This window comes from Malus domestica, chromosome 13, assembly GCF_042453785.1.
Source record: "Malus domestica chromosome 13, GDT2T_hap1".
Classification (NCBI taxonomy): Eukaryota; Viridiplantae; Streptophyta; class Magnoliopsida; order Rosales; family Rosaceae; genus Malus; species Malus domestica.
The window spans coordinates 2,492,759-2,516,302 of record NC_091673.1 but is presented as its reverse complement, the minus strand read 5'-3'; the positions used below and the strand labels follow the sequence as shown (position 1 = coordinate 2,516,302).

The 23,544-nt window shown below is 36.8% G+C and overlaps 5 protein-coding genes and 1 long non-coding RNA gene across 6 annotated transcripts; 2 read left to right on the top strand and 4 right to left on the bottom strand.

Moving 5' to 3' along the window:
* Positions 1 to 3,160: 3,160 nt before the first annotated feature.
* Positions 3,161 to 4,169, bottom strand: LOC139190543 (uncharacterized). The gene is made up of 2 exons (XR_011574831.1): positions 3,870 to 4,169; positions 3,161 to 3,672 (listed from the first exon to the last, which is right to left on the bottom strand). It is a non-coding gene; the product is annotated as an uncharacterized lncRNA (long non-coding RNA).
* On the top strand, positions 3,514 to 5,768 carry LOC103451640 (endonuclease 2-like). The gene is made up of 10 exons (XM_070810898.1): positions 3,514 to 3,652; positions 3,773 to 3,951; positions 4,095 to 4,266; positions 4,352 to 4,459; positions 4,599 to 4,654; positions 4,731 to 4,814; positions 4,896 to 4,988; positions 5,081 to 5,148; positions 5,300 to 5,373; positions 5,480 to 5,768. The coding sequence occupies exons 1-10, from the start codon at positions 3,640 to 3,642 to the stop codon at positions 5,572 to 5,574; spliced, it is 942 nt and encodes a 313-aa protein (XP_070666999.1). The 5' UTR covers positions 3,514 to 3,639; the 3' UTR covers positions 5,575 to 5,768.
* On the bottom strand, positions 5,707 to 7,386 carry LOC103451639 (uncharacterized). Its single transcript, XM_008391055.3, has 4 exons — positions 6,999 to 7,386; positions 6,782 to 6,873; positions 6,134 to 6,252; positions 5,707 to 6,045 (listed from the first exon to the last, which is right to left on the bottom strand). The coding sequence occupies exons 1-4, from the start codon at positions 7,249 to 7,251 to the stop codon at positions 5,952 to 5,954; spliced, it is 558 nt and encodes a 185-aa protein (XP_008389277.1). The 5' UTR covers positions 7,252 to 7,386; the 3' UTR covers positions 5,707 to 5,951.
* A 2,607-nt stretch (positions 7,387 to 9,993) lies between these two features.
* LOC103451641 (uncharacterized) lies at positions 9,994 to 11,874 on the bottom strand. The gene is made up of 4 exons (XM_008391057.3): positions 10,730 to 11,874; positions 10,528 to 10,619; positions 10,324 to 10,442; positions 9,994 to 10,234 (listed from the first exon to the last, which is right to left on the bottom strand). The coding sequence occupies exons 1-4, from the start codon at positions 10,920 to 10,922 to the stop codon at positions 10,156 to 10,158; spliced, it is 483 nt and encodes a 160-aa protein (XP_008389279.1). The 5' UTR covers positions 10,923 to 11,874; the 3' UTR covers positions 9,994 to 10,155.
* Positions 11,875 to 13,315: 1,441 nt separating this feature from the next.
* LOC103451642 (transcription factor bHLH75-like) lies at positions 13,316 to 15,367 on the bottom strand. Its single transcript, XM_008391058.4, has 6 exons — positions 14,949 to 15,367; positions 14,644 to 14,760; positions 14,337 to 14,402; positions 14,140 to 14,208; positions 13,927 to 14,016; positions 13,316 to 13,654 (listed from the first exon to the last, which is right to left on the bottom strand). Exons 1-6 carry the CDS (start codon positions 15,222 to 15,224, stop codon positions 13,556 to 13,558), a joined length of 717 nt encoding a protein of 238 aa, XP_008389280.2. The 5' UTR covers positions 15,225 to 15,367; the 3' UTR covers positions 13,316 to 13,555.
* Positions 15,368 to 21,266: 5,899 nt separating this feature from the next.
* Positions 21,267 to 22,802, top strand: LOC103451634 (MYB-like transcription factor EOBI). The gene is made up of 3 exons (XM_008391048.4): positions 21,267 to 21,517; positions 21,606 to 21,735; positions 21,884 to 22,802. Exons 1-3 carry the CDS (start codon positions 21,382 to 21,384, stop codon positions 22,506 to 22,508), a joined length of 891 nt encoding a protein of 296 aa, XP_008389270.2. The 5' UTR covers positions 21,267 to 21,381; the 3' UTR covers positions 22,509 to 22,802.
* Positions 22,803 to 23,544: the final 742 nt, after the last annotated feature.

Here is a 23,544-nt window from a genome sequence, read left to right as displayed (position 1 = left end):
CACCACCATCACTTTGAAGAGTTTTAATGAAGACTTGAAACTGATTGAGAATAAAATTGTAAAAGGCCCTAAAGATTCCAAAAACATCACTTTTATTGCAGATAGGAAAAATCCAGGAATATTTTGTACAATGATCAATGAGAGTGACATAGTATTTGAAACCGTCAAAAGAAATACACGGAGCAGGCCCCCACACATCACTATGAACAATATCAAAAGGTTTGACAGACTTGACTAGGGAAGAAGAAAATGGCAATTTGCTAAATTTGCCCTCTAAACAGGTCTGACACAGAGATGGGTTTGTATCAGTAACACAGAAAACATTTGACGATGTAAGAACCTGAGAAACTATTGAATTTGAAGGGTGACCTAATCTCTTATGCCAAATACTGTGAGGAACTTGCTTTCCCAGAAAGGCTGCAGGATGTCCTGTGAAGCTTGCTGCAGGAGATGTTGAAGAGATGATGGGGTACAATCCATTGTTACACAGCCCTTTGTAAAGTATCCTCCCTGTGGCTTTGTCCTGAATCCAAAAAGAAAACGCATCAAAAATCAACCAACAATTATTATCCAGACAAATCCTATGCACAGACAACAGATTTTGAGACAATTTTGGTACATAAAGAACTGAAGTAAGTTTAATAGGCTGCTTTGAAGTTCTGAGAAGTGTAGAACCAATATGAGATATTGCTAAACCTTCACCATTCGCTGTCTGAATTGTCTCATGTGATGGATATGGAGTTGCCAAGGAGAGATTACTCAAATCTGAGGTCATGTGATTATTGGCACCAGAATCAGTAAGCCATACTTGTTGCTGGGATGGTGCAGATGGCACTGGCACTGTGAATGGAGAATATGGACCACTAGGTGTTGCAGCATGTAGAGCATTGAGTTGAGGATTAGAATTCTTTTGAAAACATGTGTCTGCACTGTGATATTGATTTCCACATATAGTACAACCAGAAGGAGCACCAGAGTTGCGAAATCTGCAAGTATCCGCAAAATGGTTGTTCTTTCCACAAATTTGACAACCCTGTACAGAGTTTGTATTACGAAAACGACATGTTGATGCCAAATGATTGTGTTTCCCACAGATTTGACAAGGTTGAGACAGAAATCCATAATTGTTTGATCTTGGTGGTGAAGTACCGAGGATTCCAGGAGCAGGACTCGAATGAAAATTCTTGTAATTGCCATACTTGGGATTGAAGTTAGGAGTGAACCGATTCCTGCCTTTGGTATTATTGAAAGACTTGTATGCAGTCGAATTCGGACTAGCATGGTTATTGTTACCATAATTCCCAGAAAAAGACTGATTCTTGGAAGGTAAACCATTACTTTGAGCCATTAATGCAGACAACACAGGTGAATGAGAACAATTTTCAAGCAAAGTTTCTTCAGCAAGTAATTGAGATCGAAGATCTTTCAGTGATATCACACTCTCCCGACCCCTGATCACAGACCTTATGGTATTGAATTCAGCAGGCAAACCATTTAGTGTAAGAATCACAATGTCATCATCATCAAAGAATACACCAGCAGCAGACAACAAATCTCTTGCTTCCTTAATTTTCTGCAAATATAATGTGACAGAATCAGTACCCTTCTTTATTGTCTGAAGTTCGGATTTGAGTTGGAAAATACTCGTTCTTGTGACTGTAGAAAATTGATCTTTAAGACGAGTCCACAATTCTTTGGAGCTAGTACTTCCAATGACACAAGAAACTGCAGCAGGAGATAGAGTCGCAGTGATCAATTGCATTAATGCCTTATCATGCATCTTCCATATAGTGTAGTCATCAGAAGGAATCCGTGTAGACGAATCACCAGACAAAACTGCAGAAGTAGCAGAGGAATCTTGACTGAATTGAGCAGGACACGGCATTGAACCATCAACAAAACCAATGATGCTATGGCCTTCAAGAAGGAGCTGCATCTGAAAATGCCAAGCCAAATAGTTCGTCTCGTCCAATTTCACAGTAACCGAACTGGAAACAGACGAAATCAACGAAGTAATCGGAGACTGTAAGATCTGTAACTGAGCTGCTGTTACCATTGTTGCAAATTGTAGAGAAATTCCAAAGAATCTTGACTGACACCAAATCACAAACAGTTGGTATGCACCCTTTAACGAGTGAAGAACCAGACGAAGATTTGCAGAAAACACCCCAATATATCAGAAACACGATCAACAATAACCCAATATTCCAGAAAACCAAAGCAAAAGAAAAGCAATCACAGTAGCGGAAGCAATCGAAACCAAGATCGACAAAACCGGCAAGCGTTTTACGCTTGTTCGGGCGATGATACCATGTAAACCATCATAGGTTCTTGAAGAAGAGGATTATACAGATACAAGAAAGAAGAAGAAAGAAAGACAGAGAGAGAAGTAGAAGAATTAGAGTTTAGAGAGAGAAATCAGTTATTCAATTGTAATATTCTTTTCTTATTAGTTACAATGATTTGTTACAAGCTATTTATAATATCCCTTTGGTAGCTTACACTCTAAGTCACAACATAACCAACTCAACTAACTTCATATTCATTTGACACTTGTCCATTTCATAACCATTGGATCTTAGTACTCCTAACATGAAGTTGGTCCCAGAAGAAAAGGGGATGAAATTTGAGATATGAAAATTTGGAGCTGGGCCGAAGGCGATTTCGTCTTCATGTTGAGATGGATGGCGTGTGCTCAAGACCCACAGTTTATTCAAATTTCTACCGAAGTTGAGATGGCCCATCTTAATTTCTGGGCCTACAGCATTATTTACAAGAAAATGACGTAAAAATATTTTTATAAAAAAATAGCTTAATAAGAAAATAATGAATATTATGGGTGGAGGCAGGAAAATGTTAGGTTAATAGTAATAGGCAATCTTTGGTTTTCATTATAGCCTTTCTCTAGCCTTATGTTTGCCTTAAGACTTATTACTTAACATAAATGATCTTCCACGGTCATATCTTTAAGAATTATTATAGTACAAGATGAACTTTGGTACAATTATGCAGAGATAAATATTCTTAATTATTTGAGCTACAAATCAGTTGCCATCGAATGACAAACCTCTCGATTTGGCAGCTTGAGTGCATGAGGAGCCATTGACCCTAGCCTCTATGAAAAACTTGTCTCCACCCTAATTGCATATGAAGGGTCATGTAATTAACAATTTTACAGAAAACAAGATTAATGAATTCTCCCAATTAATCACAGATCCAAGAATGCATACAGAACGTACGTATGTAGAAGAAAAACTTAGCAGATCCAAACGTAAATATTGAAATGTATTTCGAGAGTTCCAAGGACTTTGAGGGAAAAATCTAAAGATACTAACGCATGCATCACCCGTGCAAGCAACTGCATCAACGTTGATGCCAAGTCAAACTGAGAGAAGCTTCAATCCAAGACTTAATGTAAAGAGTGAGGGAAAGCACAGGAACTGTGGGATACTTAGGTACATTCTGTTTGCTTGGCTTTCTAGGGCACGTACCGTAACCGTTGCATTCCCACCTCCATCACCATTTCCCGTTTCATATAATCTCTTCCTTTTTAAAAGTTGCCTTCCTTTTCAAGCACGTAGCCGGTTGGTGTGTGAACGCAGAGAGCCACAATTGTCGTGCTTGTAAAATGTCATCCACATGATTCAATCAGGTGAAAGCCTATCTCCATCCCTGCCAAAAACAAAAGTTAATTTATATGTAAAATGACATCCACATAATTCAATTTAAATTCCTTTCCAATTTGTGTTCTTATTACTAACTATAAAAACAGAGAAAATCCGCCATTTATTAGCTGCATTTTTCAGTATTCTTGTTTCTTGGGAGGAAGGGGAAGCAATGGAGTTTGGCAGGATCCAGATTGTTGTTACCTTGTGCTCGCTGCTCCTTCTTTTTCCTGTGATTCATGGCTGGGGAACTGATGGGCATCTCACAATTTGCAGAATTGCTCAGGTTCTTATACAACGTCTTATTTTTCTCAGATCTCGACTTAACCAAGTTGGCTATAGTAAAAAAGATGTACCATATTTTCCCTCTGGGTTAAATGTTTAGTAACGGCTCGGGTGTGTTTTTTCTTTTGGGTGATGGGATGACAGTCTAGGCTGAGCACGGCGGCGGCGGATGCGGTAAAGCAACTGCTTCCTGACTATGCACAGAATGACTTGGGCAGCCTGTGCATATGGCCAGATCATGTCAAGTTTATTTACCACTGGTCATCTGCCCTTCACTTTATCAACACTCCTGATGTTTGCAATTACCAGTACAATAGTATGTTCCTTTAAACATGTGATTAGTATGCACGTATAAATATTAATTCTAATTAATAATGTAATTACTAATGATTAATCTCCAGGGGACTGCAAAGATGAGACTGGAGAGAAGGGGCGTTGTGTTGCGGGGGCAATTAACAATTATACCACCCAGCTTCTCACGTACAGTAGCCATTCTTCTCAACCTAAATGTAAATCCTTTTGTTTTTCTAGATAGAGACGATCATATCAATACATTATCGATGATATATTAGATTCCGTTCCATAGTTGGACTATACGATTACATGACCATGTTTTGTTATTTAACTTTGTTTTTATTGTGATATCAGATAACCTCACGCAGGCGCTTCTATTTCTTTCCCATTTCATAGGAGACATCCATCAGGTATGGCACAATCTGTATAACTAAACACACATGATGTAATGTTACCAATGATCGTGACCTTACGCGTGTTACGCAGCCTCTGCATGTAGGTTTTGGTCCGGACAAGGGAGGCAACACAATTGATGTTCACTGGTACACAACGAAGCAAAATCTTCATCATGTAAGTCTCATTTGCCAGTTCAAAATTTCCACAAACTACTACTAAATGTAATTAAATTTTCAAAATGTACGATGCATACAGATATGGGATTCCAACATAATTGAGACAGCGGAAGAGAGATTCTACAATTCCAACGTCGAAGAACTGATTGACGCGATTAAACAGAACATTACGGTACCTTGCAACATCAACTGCAGTAGAATATTTTCTGGAATGTCTGAATCCTAAAGTTTGTCCCTTGATGCTTAATATTTCTTTGAACACAGACTGAATGGTCAGATCAAGTTAAGGGTTGGGAGACCTGCAGCCTAAACAAGACAGCGTGCCCCGACGTGTATGTATCATTCGCTTATGTTACAAATTTGACCAAACTTTATGTTTTCGAGCCTTCTGGTTGTGTTAAGTTTCTGCTTGATGATAAGATCAGCAAGGCTCGGCCTACATGATTCGCTAACCAAGTTTAATTACCGGGTACTTATTTACAGATACGCATCTGAAGGCATCAAAGCAGCTTGTGATTGGGCATACAAGGGTGCAAATGAAGGTTCAGTGCTAGAAGGTAAGCATGAATGGGTTGAATTCTATGGTAGTGTATGCTTGTTTGTTCGTTAAATTGAGGAGAACAAAAAAATGAAGAGAATACATTAAACATTGTTAATTTGCAGATGAATACTTCCTCTCCCGGCTACCAATAGTCCATAGGCGGTTAGCTCAAGGTGGCGTCCGTCTAGCAGCCACCCTCAACCGCATCTTCGGGTGACAGAACACTTGTTCTGCTTGAAGTCAATAAGATTTCCAGAAGCTTATATGCCTCTAAATTTAAAGATATTGTACTTTAGTCATGCTGTTATGTATTGTTCTAGAAATCTCTTTGTTTCAAGCACTTGAACAATTATAAACCCTGTATAATATATCTCACCGCTTAATTAATTTCAACAATACTGTTCTTTTACAGCACAAGGTTCATATTAACTGTCATAAGTTTTCTTACATCGTCATCGTTCAATAGATACCAGTATCATCCAAATCTATATAAAATATGTGGATCGATACCAGAGTCATCCAAATCTAAACACAATATGTCTCACCACACTCTTTTGATGTAGAAATATTTACATACTGAATACGAATCATATGTCAAGCAAGAGCATCAGCTTGTGATTTCTTCACGACGAGGACAGGGCAATTGGCGTGCTGAACACAGTAGTCGCTGACACTACCAAGAATTGCCCTGGCTCGGCACATAAAATAGTCAGACCCCTAAATGAAATGGAGGAAAACACACACAAAAGTAGAAAATTGGATGAAATGATACTAACCTTTTGATTTTTCCGAGCCCACGCTCGCCTACAACTAGCAGCTTGATGCCGTGTTTTTTGACAGCATCACATATGGCTTCTTTCGGATCTCCAACTTCTGTGACTGTCTCAGCATTTACCTATGGAAAACAAAATGGTAAACTTATGTTTCACACGGGTGGAATATCCCAAAGATGCCATGCATCTGCATGGACCACATCAGAGCACCTTGATGGGCTTAATTGCCATATAAAAATATGGATTTTATGAAAATTCACAGTTGAATAATACATTGTACCTACTACCTAGTGCATGTTTAAGAGTTTCTGGAAGAGCTAAAACCGATTACTAATAACCAAAAGTGATTTTGACAAAGTATGGTAAACATAAAAGTGATCGGGTCACAAGCGTTTTTTGAAAAAGCACATATTAGGTGCTTCATCAATAAGAACTTCTAAGTAATTCTCTAAGAAGTAAGATTTTTAGTGAAAATCCCAACTGCTTTTGCAAAAATCAGTTATAGCAAAAACAAGCAGCAGGGAATCCAACAAAAGCAGTCTCAAAAGAAGCGCTTGTACGAAAAGTATATACACACATACAAGCATATATACACACACACACACACAAACATAATGTTTTGTGACTGAAGATGAAGAACGGTGGCCTTACCCCACGACTAGCACAGATCTGTTTAGCTTTCTCCAACAGTGCCAACGCAAACTTCCTTTGATTTTCTTGGGAAGAGTTAACAAACTCCTGACCTGAATTCCGTAACACGAATAACAAACAACTTGTCAGAAGATTTCACATCTCCACTTATGTGTACGGTATCAACCTTAAAAAGAACAAAAGAAAAACCTCATGAAGAAATTCTGAACAACTTAACTGGAAGACATAGGACAGTACATGCGAGCAGCGCCGAGCGACGCCGAGAAGGTGATGTTGCCGTTGGAGGGAGTCTGAGCCATGAAGATGATCAAGGGCGAGTTGGTTATGGAGTCTTTGAGGTTGTCGAGAACCCACATGAGAGCGTAATGACTGCACTCGCTCTCGTCAATGGCCACCATCACCTTCTTCTCGGCTCCCTTTGCAACCACTTCTCCCATTCTTTCTTCTCCTCTCGGAATCGCCTCTCCCATTTTTTTCCTTCGCTTTTTTGTTGGCAAAACCAGGGGCAGTTGTATCTCTATTTATCGGGTTTTTGGGATGGATTTTGTCAAAATGGTAGTTGAAGAAACAGAGGATGGGTTTTCTCAGGTCACAACCGCCAGTCAAACACCTAGTCCGACCCCACATATAAGAGGATTTAGATAACTTTGCTCTTTTTTCATCGAATGAAAATCTTCTCCGATTATGTCGTTCATCGTATCGTACGATTAGTTTTTATCAGGTAATTTTTTTATTCAATTTTACATAAAAAATTTACAATAATTTCTGATTGCACGATATACGATGAACGAACGTGATTAAAGAATTATCGAGAGAATTCGGAGAGGATTATCATTCATAAATTCGTCAAGTTTACGTTTTGCCAGTGCTTCTAATTCCATTTATTTATTTTTTATTTGAATGATATTAAAAAAAATCAACAGAAACAACACTAAATTTATCTAATTATGAAAAGGAGAAACAACACAAACTTCTAAATGTAAAAATAAATGTTCTTAACTAGCAGAATTACAAGCAACTTGTTAAACAATAAAACATTTTGATATAGGTGCGCAAAGACGGAGCCACTATAGGCCTAGAGGGGGTGGGTGCCTCCACTCAAATTTTTTGTTGGGTGCAGAAAAATTGTACAATTTTGCATCTCAATGACCAACCCTAATTAAAATAAAAATTAAACCCTATATGCTAATTGGTATCAAGAGAAATGCTAAGGAGACTCTTCCAAAATTAGACTTCTCCATGGATTTTCCGTCACCTCATGTTTTTAGCACAATCCTCGTACCAACATTATTAAACATTGCGCCAAAAACATTAAGTGGGGGAAAGTCCATAAAGAGTCTCACTTTGAAAGAGTCTCCTTAGCATTTCTCTTAGTATCAACATGACTGACTTCACCAACAATGATTTTAAGCGTTTTGTATGAAAAACTTTATAGACTAATATATAAGTGTTTGTTTAGTAAATTTTTTAGCTTTTTAATTGTAACTTTGTTGTTTGAAGATGCCCTTATTGTAAGTGCCCGAGTTTACTAGAATCTATATTTGAAATGCTCATTTTGGTACATGCAAATCATTGGTACGTTGTGTAATTCGGATACATACAAAACTACTAATACGTAGTTATGTACCAAATCGTTAGATACATTATGTAATTCTAATTCGTTTTCCATATTGGTACATTTCCATGTAGCGTGCATACAATTTAAAGTTGAAACACAGATTTTACTGGGTACGTTGGAGAGTGAAAAAAAAACAGAAAAATTTGATGACCTGGAAATTAGGTTCTGAAAATGATTGTAGAGCTGTATTAAATTAACCAATTAATTTTGATTTAAAAAAAAACTTTCTAATAGTTACGATGGAATAATATTTGGCTACTCAAAGATGAGTAGGAACTCATACTCAAAATTTCTCAAAATTATTTGTTGACAATTTATAGAATTTCGTGTTTATAATCAGAGCTGTTCATATTATAAATCATCATATAAAGATCACATCTACAAAAAATCAATTAAAATTAAGGTCGTTTAATCACCAAATTGTTTAAAACAAATGAATGACATTGGTAAAAGCATTACGAACCGTCTATGTATTTGCTACATAGATTAACTAAACGACCTTGTTTTTAATTTATTTTTTCCAGAGATGATCTTTATAGTGTGATTCATAGTATGAACGGTTCTGATCATAAGTACAAAACTCAGTGATTAAAACATTAAGAATTTTAAGTAGGAATTCCTACTCATTTTTTAGTAACCAAGTATTATTCGTTAAGATAATAGGAGTTCCTTAAATTAAGCAAGCGATGAGATTTAAAAACAAGAAGAATAGTCACTTAATACTACGATCTACTAGTATTTTTCTTCACTTGTAAGTAAAATGTCTTAAAGTTCGATTTTCATCGAGGACGAATTTGAACCATATTATTACAAAACTCATTGTAATTCTTGATCTACTCCTTCAACTCTTTAATGTAAATAATATTGTTCGTTTATAAAAAAATGAAAATAAAATACAGGTGAAAGCACATTAATAAAAAAAATATTTAATATATATTAAATGCTGATATGTAAATAAATAAATTAATGCTCATGTGAACTCAAGTCAAAGCACCTTAATTAAAAGCTTGAAAAGCTTAATTAAAAATTAAAAAAAAGGCATAAATATTTAGTCTCAAAAGTTCTAAAATAAGTCGCTTAATTTGAATTTCTCCTTGACTAAATTGGCCTTAATCGTGACAACGTGAAAACTTTCTAGTGAGCCGCCCCACAAAGTCCGATCACTACGTGTCACATTTCCGGAATTATGAAACAAGTTTCTGACGTGCTATGTTTATCTTCTTGGGGGTATTATCAATGCATTATTTTATTGAATGGGCCACTATCATTTTCGGAAAGATATTTTTTTCGGATTCCTTGCACTAAATCAACCTAATTCGTAAATTTAAGTTTTTAAAATTTGATCAAACGACTATAAACAGGAAATCTCTTTAAAAATTATAATAATTTTAATCGTTAAATTAAATTTCACGAATCTGAATTTGAAAATTGGATGGATTTGATGGAAGACGTGGGGCAATACCAGTTAACTGTTGGACAATATTACTTGTATCACTAGTGTAACGCATAATGAAAAGTTCCAGAATGATGCTTTCAATCTAAGTACAGTCTACAATCGAGATATGAATTATTGATATGGGCCAACACGTGTCACTTAATCAAACCATAAAATGCATGCTTTATTCAATCATGAAGTTTCCAGTTATTACATGACTCTAATTTCAAAAATTATCAAGCAGCACGCAACATTTTCTTGCGGAAGATGCAAGTTTGGGTTTTGGATATTAACTTGAAGAACAAGAGAACATATAAGCGTTCAGTTCTGTTTCCTCACAACAAGAACAGGACACTTAGCGTTATGTACGCAGTAATTGCTTACGCTTCCCAAAAAAGCCCTGTCCCAACAGAACATATCAATCAGAAAGCGATTTTCGCACTAGGTTTTAAGCCATCTACACTCCAAACTGAATAAGAACGCACATACCTTTGGATACCTCCGCGACCGTGGCTGCCTAACACAAGCAACTGGATGTTGTGTTTCTCGACTGCTTCACATATCACCACCTTCGGATCGCCTACCTCTGTCACTGTCTCTGGAACAATCTGCACAGTCGAAAACGAGGAATTTTTCGCAAAATCAGATGTAGTTTTAGGAAGGAAAAGAAAGGAACTTTGATTGTATTTGTACCCCATGTTTGGCACAAATTTCTTTAGCTCTCTCCAACAAAGCCAGCGCCACCTTCTTGTGGTTTTCAAGCAAAGATGTTACCAACTGAGCAGCTGCACAATGTATAGAGAAAAATCAGAAAACAACAGCTTGATCAAGCATACAATTACAAACCGGTAACTTCAACAAAAGAGGTAGTGAGATTAAGATTTAGAGACCCTACGGGCAGCTCCGTAACTGGCAGCATAAGTGGAAGCGAAGTCAATGGGCTGTGCAGTGAAGACGACTAGCTGCGAACTCTGGATGGTCTCGCGCAGATTTTCGAGCGCCCAATTGAAGGCGTATAGGCTAAACTCGCTCTCGTCGATCGCCACCATCACCTTCTTCCTCTCCTCATTCTTTCCCTGCTCCTCCATCTCTCTCTCTCTCTCTCTCTCTCTCTTTGCAGGCAAGGCAAATCACATTCGTCCGTGCCTGCCTTGGTGTTCATTTAAAGTCAAGACAGAGCGGTAATGAGATGACTAGTCATTCCCGCATGCCTACTCCTAGCAAGTCCTAACCAAGAGTCAAAACTAGAAGCACACACGTGGTGTCCTAGTAATCCAACTACCTTCTTCGGAGGCTCGACCTAGTGGGTCACAATTCCAATCTTGCCCAGTCCTAGCCACCGAATGGGCTCAGATCCCATACTCGCAGTTCAGAGTCACAGTGGCCCAATGCCTGTAACGTGTTTGTTACGATTTATGTGGAGCCCGTCAAGATGCTTCAAGACCCACAATGGCCCATGCCAAGAAGCGAGCAGCTGAGGAGCCACGGAACCTGACGTGTATGACAAAGGTCATCTCCAATCGAAGGAGGGCTGAAAGACTCCCTTTAACCATGTAGTCTTGCAAGAAATTATATTTAATAAACAGTGCTAAACATATTTTATACCATCTCCAACCGAATAGATCAAAGGGTCATAGGCTAAACATAGCTATTTGACAAAAAACCGTCTACAACCGAGAATGTTTGGGCTATAAGCCAAACATAATTTATTATTTTAATTAAATTAATATGGTTAATTAAATTAAACCACCATATTAAAATAAGATTTTCAGACATATTTTGAGTGCCACTTGTCGCCAAATGAATAAGCCTCTGGATTTCTTATCTTTATGTAATCTCAATTTTTTTTATAGGATTTCGAGTGACACGTGTTGCTAACATGAGTAACTCTCCAGATTTCTTATCTTTATGTAATCTTAATAATTTTTTCGGATATGATTTCAAGTGTCACATGTTGAGATGTAATTGGTTGTGCGAATTTTAGATAGGATTCTTATCTACGTGACACTTCTTATTTTCAGCTTTCAATGTTGTAGGAATGGTGTAGGTATTTATAGGAAAAAAAATTAGAAGTTTTTTTTTTTTAAATTCGTCCAAAAAAAAAATTCAAATTTCAACGGTAGACTGACGGCAGCATGATGTTAGCTAGCCGTTGGCATTCAAATGGGTTGAGTTGGAGGGCTGGCTAGCTTGAAATGGCCAGCCCGTTGGCTTGATTTGAGGGTTTGGGCCCGGTATAGCCCATAAGCCCTTTGGCCTAGCCTTCGGTCGGAAATAGTTTTCGTGTCATTCAAAACTATTTTTAACCTATAACTTTTTGACCGGATCGGTTGAAGATGACCTTATCTCCACTCTAGTTGCACGTACCATGTTAGCAGATACAAACACGCATATCCATATCGTGGTAGAAAAATAAAATCTTAAAGATATCCAGACGTAATTACAGAAGCCTCTGAGAGGTGCGAGGAATTTGAGCCACAAATCGGACAATGCTAATGCCTCCCCAATGCGGGCAACTGCATCAGCGCTAATGCCAAACCTTTCCACAAGTTCATGACAACCTGATCAAATATTGAAGCACAACAACTCAGTTAGTTTAAAAAAAATCTAAAGATTGAAAAAAGGAGTTATTAACGACACCGTATTGATCAAGTTCTTAATCCCTGGCTCTGAGCTCCACATCAAGGAACTCACTCACTCTGCCAAGTCCAACAAGGCCAAGTCTTTGCATATTAAGAAACCCCTACAAATTAGGTCCCGACTTTGAGGTCCCGGGGGTTGCCTTGGGAGGTTTAGTCTGGCATGAAAAAAGTTTTGCGGCCCATTGGTCTATACTTCTTGAAGTGAATTTGGGCCATAGTTGAGATTGGATCCAAATATATGGAACAAGAAAAGAATGAATAATAATTATTAAATTTATTTTGTGTGTGAGTAGTAAGTTTAATTCGTTATTTGTAGAAGTGCTCCACGAATGATATAATCGGGACACTCATACAAGTTTTTTCCACCCACCTCAACTATAACTAGAGTCTAGAGTCTCTAAAACCTGCCCTTTTCGGGAGAGCAACTTACATGGAACGGGTTCACTGTCACGTAACGTCTTGATTCAATAATACATTTCTACGTGGAGAAAAATTAACACTAAGTAATTTATTATTGGACAAGGAACGCCACATAATTGTGAACTCATTCCATGTGAATCATGCATGATCCCAACGATCTAAGTTTAGGTAATGTCCCCTTGTTTACTTCAGTGGCCAATTAGGGGATTCATAGACAATGGTCTACTCTACTATACTATACGCCAGTCTCAGGTTGCCTCTCTTTCAGCACTCAAAACCGCGTTGGGACATCAGTGCCCTTAATCTTAAGGGTAAGCTTAGAAACCCACATATGTATCCACATGACAGATGACTCTTTCAAATCAAGTTATTATCTGTGAAGCTGTCTTCAAATCATGCATGATCTATATAACTACCACTTTGATCTGTCTCAGCCTTTCCCATCTTATTATTTTTGGTTCATTTATATAGTACAAGATTCATTTGCACCCTACAAAAATATATAAGCATGAAAAAGAATATTTTATTGTATATATTATGGGATCCATGGAAGCTAGAGAAGATGGTATTGGTCGTCGTCTTGTGCTTCATTGTCTCCACGTGTACATGTAGGGTTTAGGAGCATGGGATCTGAAGAAGATTGAGCGTACTCTCACTTCTCAAATAGGCCATGTTGCGTTGTTGTAGTGAGGAAGTCCTCCATACCCTTCTGATCTTACTACCATCTCTTGTACCTCCGGATATGCAGTACTTGTCCCCTGCAACATTCCACATTGCTCGCTTTTATCACCTTCATCTTTTAAAAGCTCATTAACAACGCACACTCCTATTTATTTAATTTCATGAATTCTCCTTTGTTTTTTTTTTTCGATTAGAAAATAAAAAGTAAATAGAGCATGAGAAGAAAGAATGAATCTCAAAAACATTTCCGTATATTGATTATAGTCTATACAAATTCATATTTTAATGTGGATACACACACACACACACACACACATATATATATTTGCGTAAGCGTGTATATGCATACCTGCTGCTGTTGCATTGCGTCCACAGCATCCACACCTGGTGTATTGAAATCATAATACGCACTTGCTGCAGAAAGTTTCATTGACAGAAACTTGGAAACCACCAATACAAAGCACTTTGTTAATATTCTATTGGACATATATGATCACTGATCGATGATTATGTAAGAAATCTCCATGATATGATATGATTAATTATTTAAGATGTGACTCACCTCAATTTGGTTCTGCAGTGACTGAACGTAACTGCAAACCACATCCAGCATTACTGCCATTCCCATTGTCTGCAAATTAATTCAACCATAAAAAAAAGAGCAACGATATCAGTTAAATTTTAGAAAGAAAATAATCATTCATTTCTTTCGTAGATTATTCAAATTAAGCGACAAGAAGTTAATCAAATTATGCATACCTTGTAGCAGCCTGGAACCAGATTTTGCAGGCATCTCAGCCTCTCGTTTATTTTCTCTCTTCTTAGCTAATAATACCATGCATGTTAAGCAAATGCGTGAGACCAGCATCCCGTCAATATATAATTTCACGTACTTATAAATAGTATAGTTATCAGAATATTATGGGTTTTAGCTATTTAATTAAGGCAAGATAATTAAGCTAAATGTGCTTCAAAATCTGGCCTTGAAAACTAACAAGATAATTATTAGTTCTAAACCACATACTGGTAACATAATGCAATTTAAAAAGAAGTGATATATTTATACCCTTTCTGCCAAACTGTGGCTATCGGTAGCTTGGCCTCTCTTAGCTCTCACATGAATTACTTCTTTTAGTTTCTCTCCATCCTTTTCACTATTCTTTCTCTTTCTTCCTCCTAACGACTGTCAAGAATCACCAATCGCGCATTTCAATAACAAAGGAAAACGAATCTCAGAAAATCAATCTAGCCAGAAATTAAGCATAAATGCATGATCAATCCCATGGTCAATTAACCAGACGACATATATATAAGCTAGCTAGCTCTCTAACAAGCAACTATATAATTTTGTATGCAATAATACGCACGTGCCTTTCCTTTTCCGGTTTCTTGGCGAAAATCTCCATTCATGAGATGAGCTGTGGAATGAGCAACTAAGATATCGTCATGATTTGGATCATCAGAAATTTGAGAAAAGCTTTGAATGTGTTGAGTGAAGTTGATAGGGAGCTGATGATCATCAGGTTGTGGCTGATGATAATCATCGGTAGTAAGGGAGGTGTCATTGCCCGAGAGGGCCATGATTTCATGATGAATATTGGTGCCAAGACTAGTCTCCAAATCACAGAGATTGTCTATGAGTTCCATCTTCCAAACTTCGAGTCGTTTGTCTACACAGAAACTTGCGGCTTTGCATGCCTTTAGAGACAGACCAATCGAGTTTATAGAAACTTCAGTCCAAAAGCAAATTAGCTATACTACAGATTTTCATTTCAGTTATAAGTTGACTTTGTATCCCAACTTCTATATCCTTTTTTTATCCCAAAAAAAAGTTTAAATATATCCGCGTCCAGTACGTGGGACCATACACTGGTGTTTTTTAGCAAGATGAAATTCTAAACCTACTTTAATTTACAAAGAAGAAAATTCAAACTTGATCAGTGAAAATAAAGCAGGTTCATTGTCCTGGTGTGTGTGGTATCGCATGTGTGAGACCATATAACCGGTTTGGTTTTGAATTATGTAAATTTGGTATTTGATTTGGTGTAATTAGCTTTGTTTGTTTTCAATTTTTGTTCTTGATGGGAACATATATCTTCCCATTATGGATAATGATGATGTTACCACAAATGGCATATATAGGGTTTCCACTTCAACTCCATTCAATAAAAGGTTGTAAAACCAAATATAAAGACTCACCTTAATTGGAGTGCTCACAATCTAAAGAGTCGTTACAAATGTTGACTCCAAACTTTCTAAATTTGGAGAGCTTCATTTATTTATCAGAGCTCTCGATATTCCAAATTTATGTCGATAACAAGCGATTTTTCAGTGTGTCCGAAACACAGAGTGGAACACCACATGTCTTAAACAATTGGAGGAACACTTTGAAGACAAAAAATTCCTCCAATTGTATAATAACAAGGTGGTGTTCTACCTTTCAAACACACTGAAAAATCTCTCATTGGTAAACCATACCGACTCATTGACAACCCCCCATCCCCCTCGAAATCCCAACTTATAACAATATGTCATGCATATATGCATTCCTTGCTTGTCAAGTTAATTGGCATCTCCTGCCTTTTGATTTTCAACCCTAGCTAGAATAGCATGCTGATTAGATTACAGTTGTACTAAGTATCGTTTAAAAGTCAATCTTCACCAAATAAGCCTTTGATTCTTGACTTAATGTGTATTTTGTAGAGTAGCTAATCTTTGACTTTGAATTAGGATCCATACATTCTATGCCAAACTTTTATTTCTTAAATGGTGGAAGCAGAAGAGGGTTTAGGGTTTAGATATTGAACGATAACTTTGCCATCATATAAGGGTAAAAATGAGACTGTCAACATCCTCGTCCAAATTCTTTTGAAGGTACATCACAAATGGCCTGTTACTGACCTTAACTTGTTTAGACCTTGATTTCATCCAACATATATTCATTGTATTATATTGTTGCCAATGTGATTTGGGTCAATATGTCAGAATAATGTGTTCTTTTTCTTGCATTTAAGTTCAAGTGTGTCAGAATTTTCTTTTGTCGAACAGTATAAACCAATTCGGTGTTACTATGTATATAAGTAAACTTTTAGTCTTTCTTCTTATACCATGCCTACGTACAACGGTGCGAGTACTAAAACAAATATTTTGCTCTTAAGAAACGTGTACTTCAATATTATTAGTAACCCAAATCGGTAGGCGGGCAGTGTTTTTGGTGTTCTCCTTAGGTAAAAATTAATGGAGGTCGATTTACGTGAAAATCTTAGTTCATGGAGGAAAGTGATAGGCGAATGCCATATGATTATGGAATGACAAGCCATAAATTTAAAGTTGTATGAAATTTATTTCACTAACAATGACATAATCATGGGATTATACAAGAACTATATCACCTTGTTATTAACTCTGGGTGGCTAAGAGGTTTGCACGTGGTTTAGAGTATTTACGACTACATCTAGGTTCTTTGTTCGGTTCTCATTACACCGATCATATTATGAATATAATGAATATAAATTCTTAGGTGCAAGGTAGCTTACAAGTAGTTACAAGCATTATTATTGCCTTCGAGATTTTGTGTCTTAGTTCCTTGATAATATGGAGAAATTTTTAGTGGTGACGGGAATACGGATTGTACACCACGTATTTTTATGCAAATGGTGAAAATTTTTAATTTTTAAGTTATTAACCTTTTAACACATATAATCCATCATTTATATAAGGACATGTGGTGTACCACTTCATGTGACAGTCATACTGAAAAATCTCTTGATAATACGGACTGAGGATAGACTTTCTTAGGCCCAAATGATGTTAATTTTTATTTTTAATTTAATCCACTCTTTCCGGAACAACACACAACAAGCCCAAATATTATTAACTCGGTCCAAACGGCAGGCCGGCTCAACCGCGCAGCAGTTGAAGAATCCCAACGACGACCAAATTCATAAAACTAAAATATACAAATGACACAGCAAATACCACCCACACCTTTCCTCATTTTTCAACCCTGACTTGGAACAAATATACTATTTATATTTCTAAAATACATAAGTGGTTGCGACATCTGAAATTTAATTAAAATCTTCTCTCTTTTAAGATTTAAGATTAAGATATTGTAATTTACAACATATTTACTTACTGAGAATACAAATTAAAATTATTTTAATTTTCTCCGGGTTCACTAAAATATATAAAGCCGAAAAAGCGTAAATAAATCTTGAAATTCATAATCTATAAGTAAAAAATGAGATTAGCTAGAGGGTGGGACGACTAGTTGATTCGATTCCCATTGCTTACTTTCCTTATTCCTTATTCCTTATTCCTTATTCCTTATTCCTGAATTCTCCAATTTTCTCTCTCATTGAACTTAACCTTTACAAATAGGTCGTAAATGTATCATATGTTCCATTCCATCTGTAACTTATGTTTATGCTCTGCGTCAATTGTCACCCTCAACCCACACATTCCAAGTACATTCCACTACTAGTAACACCGAAGCTTTTTTATAAATTGCATGCGGACACGCTAGGCTGTCTAATTGTAAAGGAATTGCGTTGAATTAAGTGATTTGTCTATCTAAAATCTACACAATAGGTGATTTAACGTCAATAATTACAGATCATTTGGACAGTACGTCCATAGTACTCTCTCATATTCTCAACCACAGATCCACAGCTCCAGCCTAGGGTACCCCCACCCCAACAAGGGTCACCACATAAACACGCGTGCCTTGTATCGATATATATCAAGATCAAGTCTATCTCACATGATGAGTTGTTGCTAGTTATCTTTTTACTCCAAGCTTTTTTTACATGATCCAGAAATAGGTATGATGACGGGCATCTCCCTCCCACGATAGAGAGCAATTCGACTAAATTTGGAAAAAAATTATCCTCAAATAATCGATTCTCTCATGTTCTGATGTGTGATATCAAATATACCTGGCCTTTGCATCTATTCAAAACTTTAAGCACCCCATATATGGTCCCCCTCTCCTCTCCATTGGCCACCTCCCCCACTTTGAAACCCCCCCATGTCACTTAATTCTTTCTTCTTTTCATCACTTTTTCTACAATCCAGCTAGTTTCAAAATTATGTATAAAACAAATCGAGGTTTTTGAAAATAGGTCAAATTGGATATGTAATTATTGGAGATTCAAATGGTGGATATGCAAGAATTATATGCTGGTGAAGGGAGGGTCCCAATTGGTAGGAAAAAAAGGGTTATTCTACACATGGAAGAAATAGAAGAAAGAATAAATATAGTGATAATTTGATTATTCGTCCAGATTATCACGATGATTAAAGGACTTCCAATTTTATTGATGCTTTTGCATTGATAATCTTTAGGCTGTGATTAAAAAAATGAACAATTTTGTTTGTGACACGTGCACCCTGAAAATTGTGTAATCACAACCAAGTAGATAATGAGAAGTACAATGGTGTGCACCTAAGAATTATTCTTTTATTGTTAGGACAATACTTGTGTTCACACCATGGGCCACATGCTTGTCCACTCAATTGTGGTTTACGTAATTCATAGTAAAAATATCATAATTGAAAACATTCATTTTCTTAATTATCATTCACATATCATCCTTTCAAAATCATTCAAATTGGAGATGATACTGCCAATGATATGTATCAAATACATGCTTGGTTTAGCACGAGGATGCTAATTGTTACCAAAACTGAGAGTTGTTTGAAACATATGAGTGACTTAACAATCTCTAATTAATTTGATTGAGTTTTTACAAAGTTGATCTTTAAACGATGACTAAGAAAGAAAGCTAGTGATTTCAGTTTATAATATTTGTATAATAAAAATACCCTAATTACAATTAAGTGGTCTAGAGGGTATGGTTGCACGTATTTTCATTTATTAGTTGGCTAGGCGAGTGATAATTTTTTATCAAAACAAATAGTACCACGTTCAAAAGAACGAACGCATTTGTTGGTGCTTGGATGAGGCATCATTATATTTCAACCACACACACACACTGTCAATGTCATACAAAGTTGAATACTTTGAATCACGCTTCAATGCAGCCCAACGCAGAAGACGCCATTTTCCACATCTGGTTTTGTATTTTTGCAGTTCTGTATCTGCGTAAATATATTTTGTCCAGTCAATCACGTTTCTTGTATAAGAAGGGGTCGAATCCAGATGGACAACAAACACAAACGAAACGAAGCTAGCTATCCCCTGAAGAAAAGAAACCCTATTACATTTCACTATCGAGAAGCTCACTAATCTTCTCTTTCCTTAGTTTATACCTAATTATTCAAAGGTTTTTTTTTAGCCAAAATAGTCATTGAGATTTGCATAACATATCACTTTAGTCCTTGAGATTGAAAATCAATAGAAACCCCTAAAATTATCCACCATCCATTATTTTGGTCATTCCATTAAAAACTCCATTAGTGTCCGGAGCTCTTGATCGGAAGTTTGGGCAATTTTCAAAACTTCGTAACTCAATCGTTTCTTAACCAAATTCGATCCATAATATATATAAAAATGAAGATAGGAAAGTGTACAACAAGATTATACTTATTTGGAAGCTTAATGGTTGATGGAGATGTCCGAAAAATAACCTGAAAGGTGACTGGTCCGCGGGAAAATTGGAAAACTCGCTGGAAATTAGGCAAACTTTAAACGTTCGTAACTTCTTCAATACTCAACTAAATCGAGTGATTCAAAAACAAAAATCATATTTCTCGATGAGATGAAGAGAATGATACCTTTCTTGACGGCTAATTAGCCGTGTTTTGGTCGAAAAACGGCTCGAAAGTGGCTAACTCGAGACCAAGACAGCCACTTTCAAGCCGTTTTCCGACCAAATCATGGAAATTTAGCCATCAAGAAAGGTGCCATTCTATTCTTCTCATCGAGGGGTATGATTTTAATTTTTGAATCACTCGATTTCATTGAGTATTGAAGAAGTTATGAATGTTTAAATTTACCTATTCTAGTTTTCCGGCGAACCAATTACCTTTCAGACTATTTTCCGGCCATCTCCGGCAACCATTGGGCTTCCAAATGGATATAATCTTGTTCTACACTTTACTATCTTCATTTTGATATATTATGGGTCAAATTTGATTAAGAAGCGATTGAGTTATGAAGTTTTGAAAATTGCTCAAACTTCCGGCGAGCTCCGGAATACTTAACGGAGTTTTTAACGGAATGATCAAAATAATGGATGGTGAACAATCTCAATGACCATTTCTATTGATTTTTAATCTTAAGGACCAAAGTGATGTGTTATGCAAATCTCAGAGATCATTTTGGCTAAAAAAACCTTATTCAAATCTATCCAACTGTTTATGAAATCATTAGTATGACGGTCGAACAGTTGTATAAAGTTAACGACTGACGACTCAAATTCCGCAACTATTCTGTAATATTTAATTACAATATCATTAGAATTGTACAATTAATGTGGTTTGAACTTGACCAAGGATGACTAAGAAAATGATGTATTTTGTCGTGTCCCATCAATAGCTTGAAGCTCTAGCTTTAACACTCAGCAGGCTAATGCATAGCCCCATTGAAACTATACAACCAAATACCATCTCATAAAATTCCATTTATAAAGTTTTAGAAAGCCAAATATGCATGTGGACAGACTCCTTTTAGGGTTTTACTTTTAGATTTGAACCTGTAATTATTTAAAACTTTCTTCTTCCCTATAAAATCTGAATTTGCCTTCCTATTGTTTCACTTTCATCCCTCTCTTTCCTCAAAGCAAATATCTCCCTCTCTCTCTCTCTCTCTCTCTCTCTCTCAAGTAAAACAGCAACTATGGCTGCTCCTAGAAACCCTAATGAAGAAAATGAGCTCAGAAAAGGGCCTTGGACTCTTGAGGAAGACAATCTGCTTATACATTACATCGCGAACCACGGCGAAGGCCATTGGAACTATTTAGCAAAATTTGCAGGTAAATAGTAGCCACATGATCACAACCTTTTGTCAACAAGTCCATTTCATTTTTTGGTTCTCAAGCATTCAACTCTGTTTTTCTTTAGGATTGAAGAGGACCGGAAAAAGCTGCAGATTGAGATGGCTAAATTACTTAAAACCCGACATTAAGCGCGGCAACCTTACTCCGCAAGAACAGCTCTTGATCCTTGAACTCCACTCTAAGTGGGGTAACAGGTCATCTTCTATTCATGTCACAACGTTAACTCTTTAGTAAAGTTGATGTTTGTTATGTCAGAAATTCTCCATGAAGAATACCCGTTCTTTATGTCGCGCATCCGTATTGTCCAAAATATATCGATAACATGCATGTACGTTTTTTCAGGTGGTCTAAAATTGCGCAGCATTTGCCGGGGAGAACAGACAATGAGATAAAGAACTATTGGAGAACAAGAGTGCAAAAACAGGCGCGCCAACTGAACATCGAGTCGAACAGCGTGCAATTTCTCGACGCAGTTCGGGGTTTCTGGATGCCGATTCTGCTGCAAAAGATGAAGCAATCTTCTCGTTCTTCAACCTTGAGCCCTTCTCAGAACTCTGCATCTCCTTCTCTGTCGCCAAATCACACAGTTCCTTCCGTACCACTCCCAACTTCTCCACCTGGCAATGTGACAAACATGTTTGACAACTACCACATGAGTGGAAATTCCAATCTTGCCACCGTCCCAAGTAATATTCTTTCGTCGGAATCTCTTATTTCACAGGTGCCGCAAATGGCAGAACAGTCGACGAGTTTATACCCTGCATTTGACCACATTGGATACAGCAGCTTAAGTCCAGATGGCAGTTACTATGTGGACAACAGTAGCTATGACATGGAGGGTCTCAGCCTGGACCCTGTTTCGGCAATGGGCAATTATGACAATTCACAGTTTGATTGCCAGATGGTAGGAAATGATTGGGTGTTGGACACCATCACTGACAATTTATGGAACATGGACGGGATGTGACAACCTAGAAAGTTAGAGGATTTTCAGGGGATGATTCTGATTTCTGAGTTGATGTCGTTTAAGGTTATGGAATGTATTCAAACTGCATTTTCTACAAGTAATGTAATCAGATGCTGTTTGAAGTTGATTGTTTTTTTTTTATTATTTACAATTATTTAAAACTTATAAAAGAAAGATTCAAATTTAAGTGAATCACGTTGTAACAATATCTTACGTTTGACCCTGTACTAAGTGTACTCATATGTTTGACCTTGTACTTTTTGGGGATATAATACAAATCTTATTTACAATTAATATTTGTTTAATTTTTATAACTGGGGTGACGAGAATGTTGTAATAAGAAATAAGCGGGGGCTCGAAAATGATAGTTCATAGTACCGTGAGGGAAAGGTGAAAAGAACCCTATTTAGAGCGTGCAAAGAGATCTATTTCAAACCCCTATCAAACTTCCGTTACAAGTACGAAACTTTATCAGGTCGGCACATTACCAAAGTCCGAGAATGCTCTATTTCTCTAGTGACTAAGCACAAAACGAGCGATAACATAAGAGGAGAATCCACGCTTAGTAGAATCGAGCATAGATATTTCCTTTATTTTAGTATATTTGCATGAGTTATTCATCTACAAGGCCTCAACTCACTCACTAAGTGACAACTCAGCGTAACGAACAAATAACAAACAGTAGAACTGACTTGAATTTCCGTAAGGAAAACTGTTGAAGAAGCAGCTACTAAACGTCGGCAAACAGAAAATAAATATATATAAAACAAATTAACATAAATTCTAATGCTTTGTTAAAGGGGGGGTCCCCAACTAGAAGCCACGTGGAATGAATTACGATCGTTATGTCACATCAGTCTTATTTTTTTCGACGGTCAACCATATGATTTTATTTCTAGGTGCCACATGGTGAATGTTACAAAGCGATATTCTAATATTTTAATGTACAATAATTTATTGGATAAGAAATTTGAATGGAGCAGACATATTGTATTGACTGTCACGTCCGTATAACTATAATCAGTAGGTAATTAAA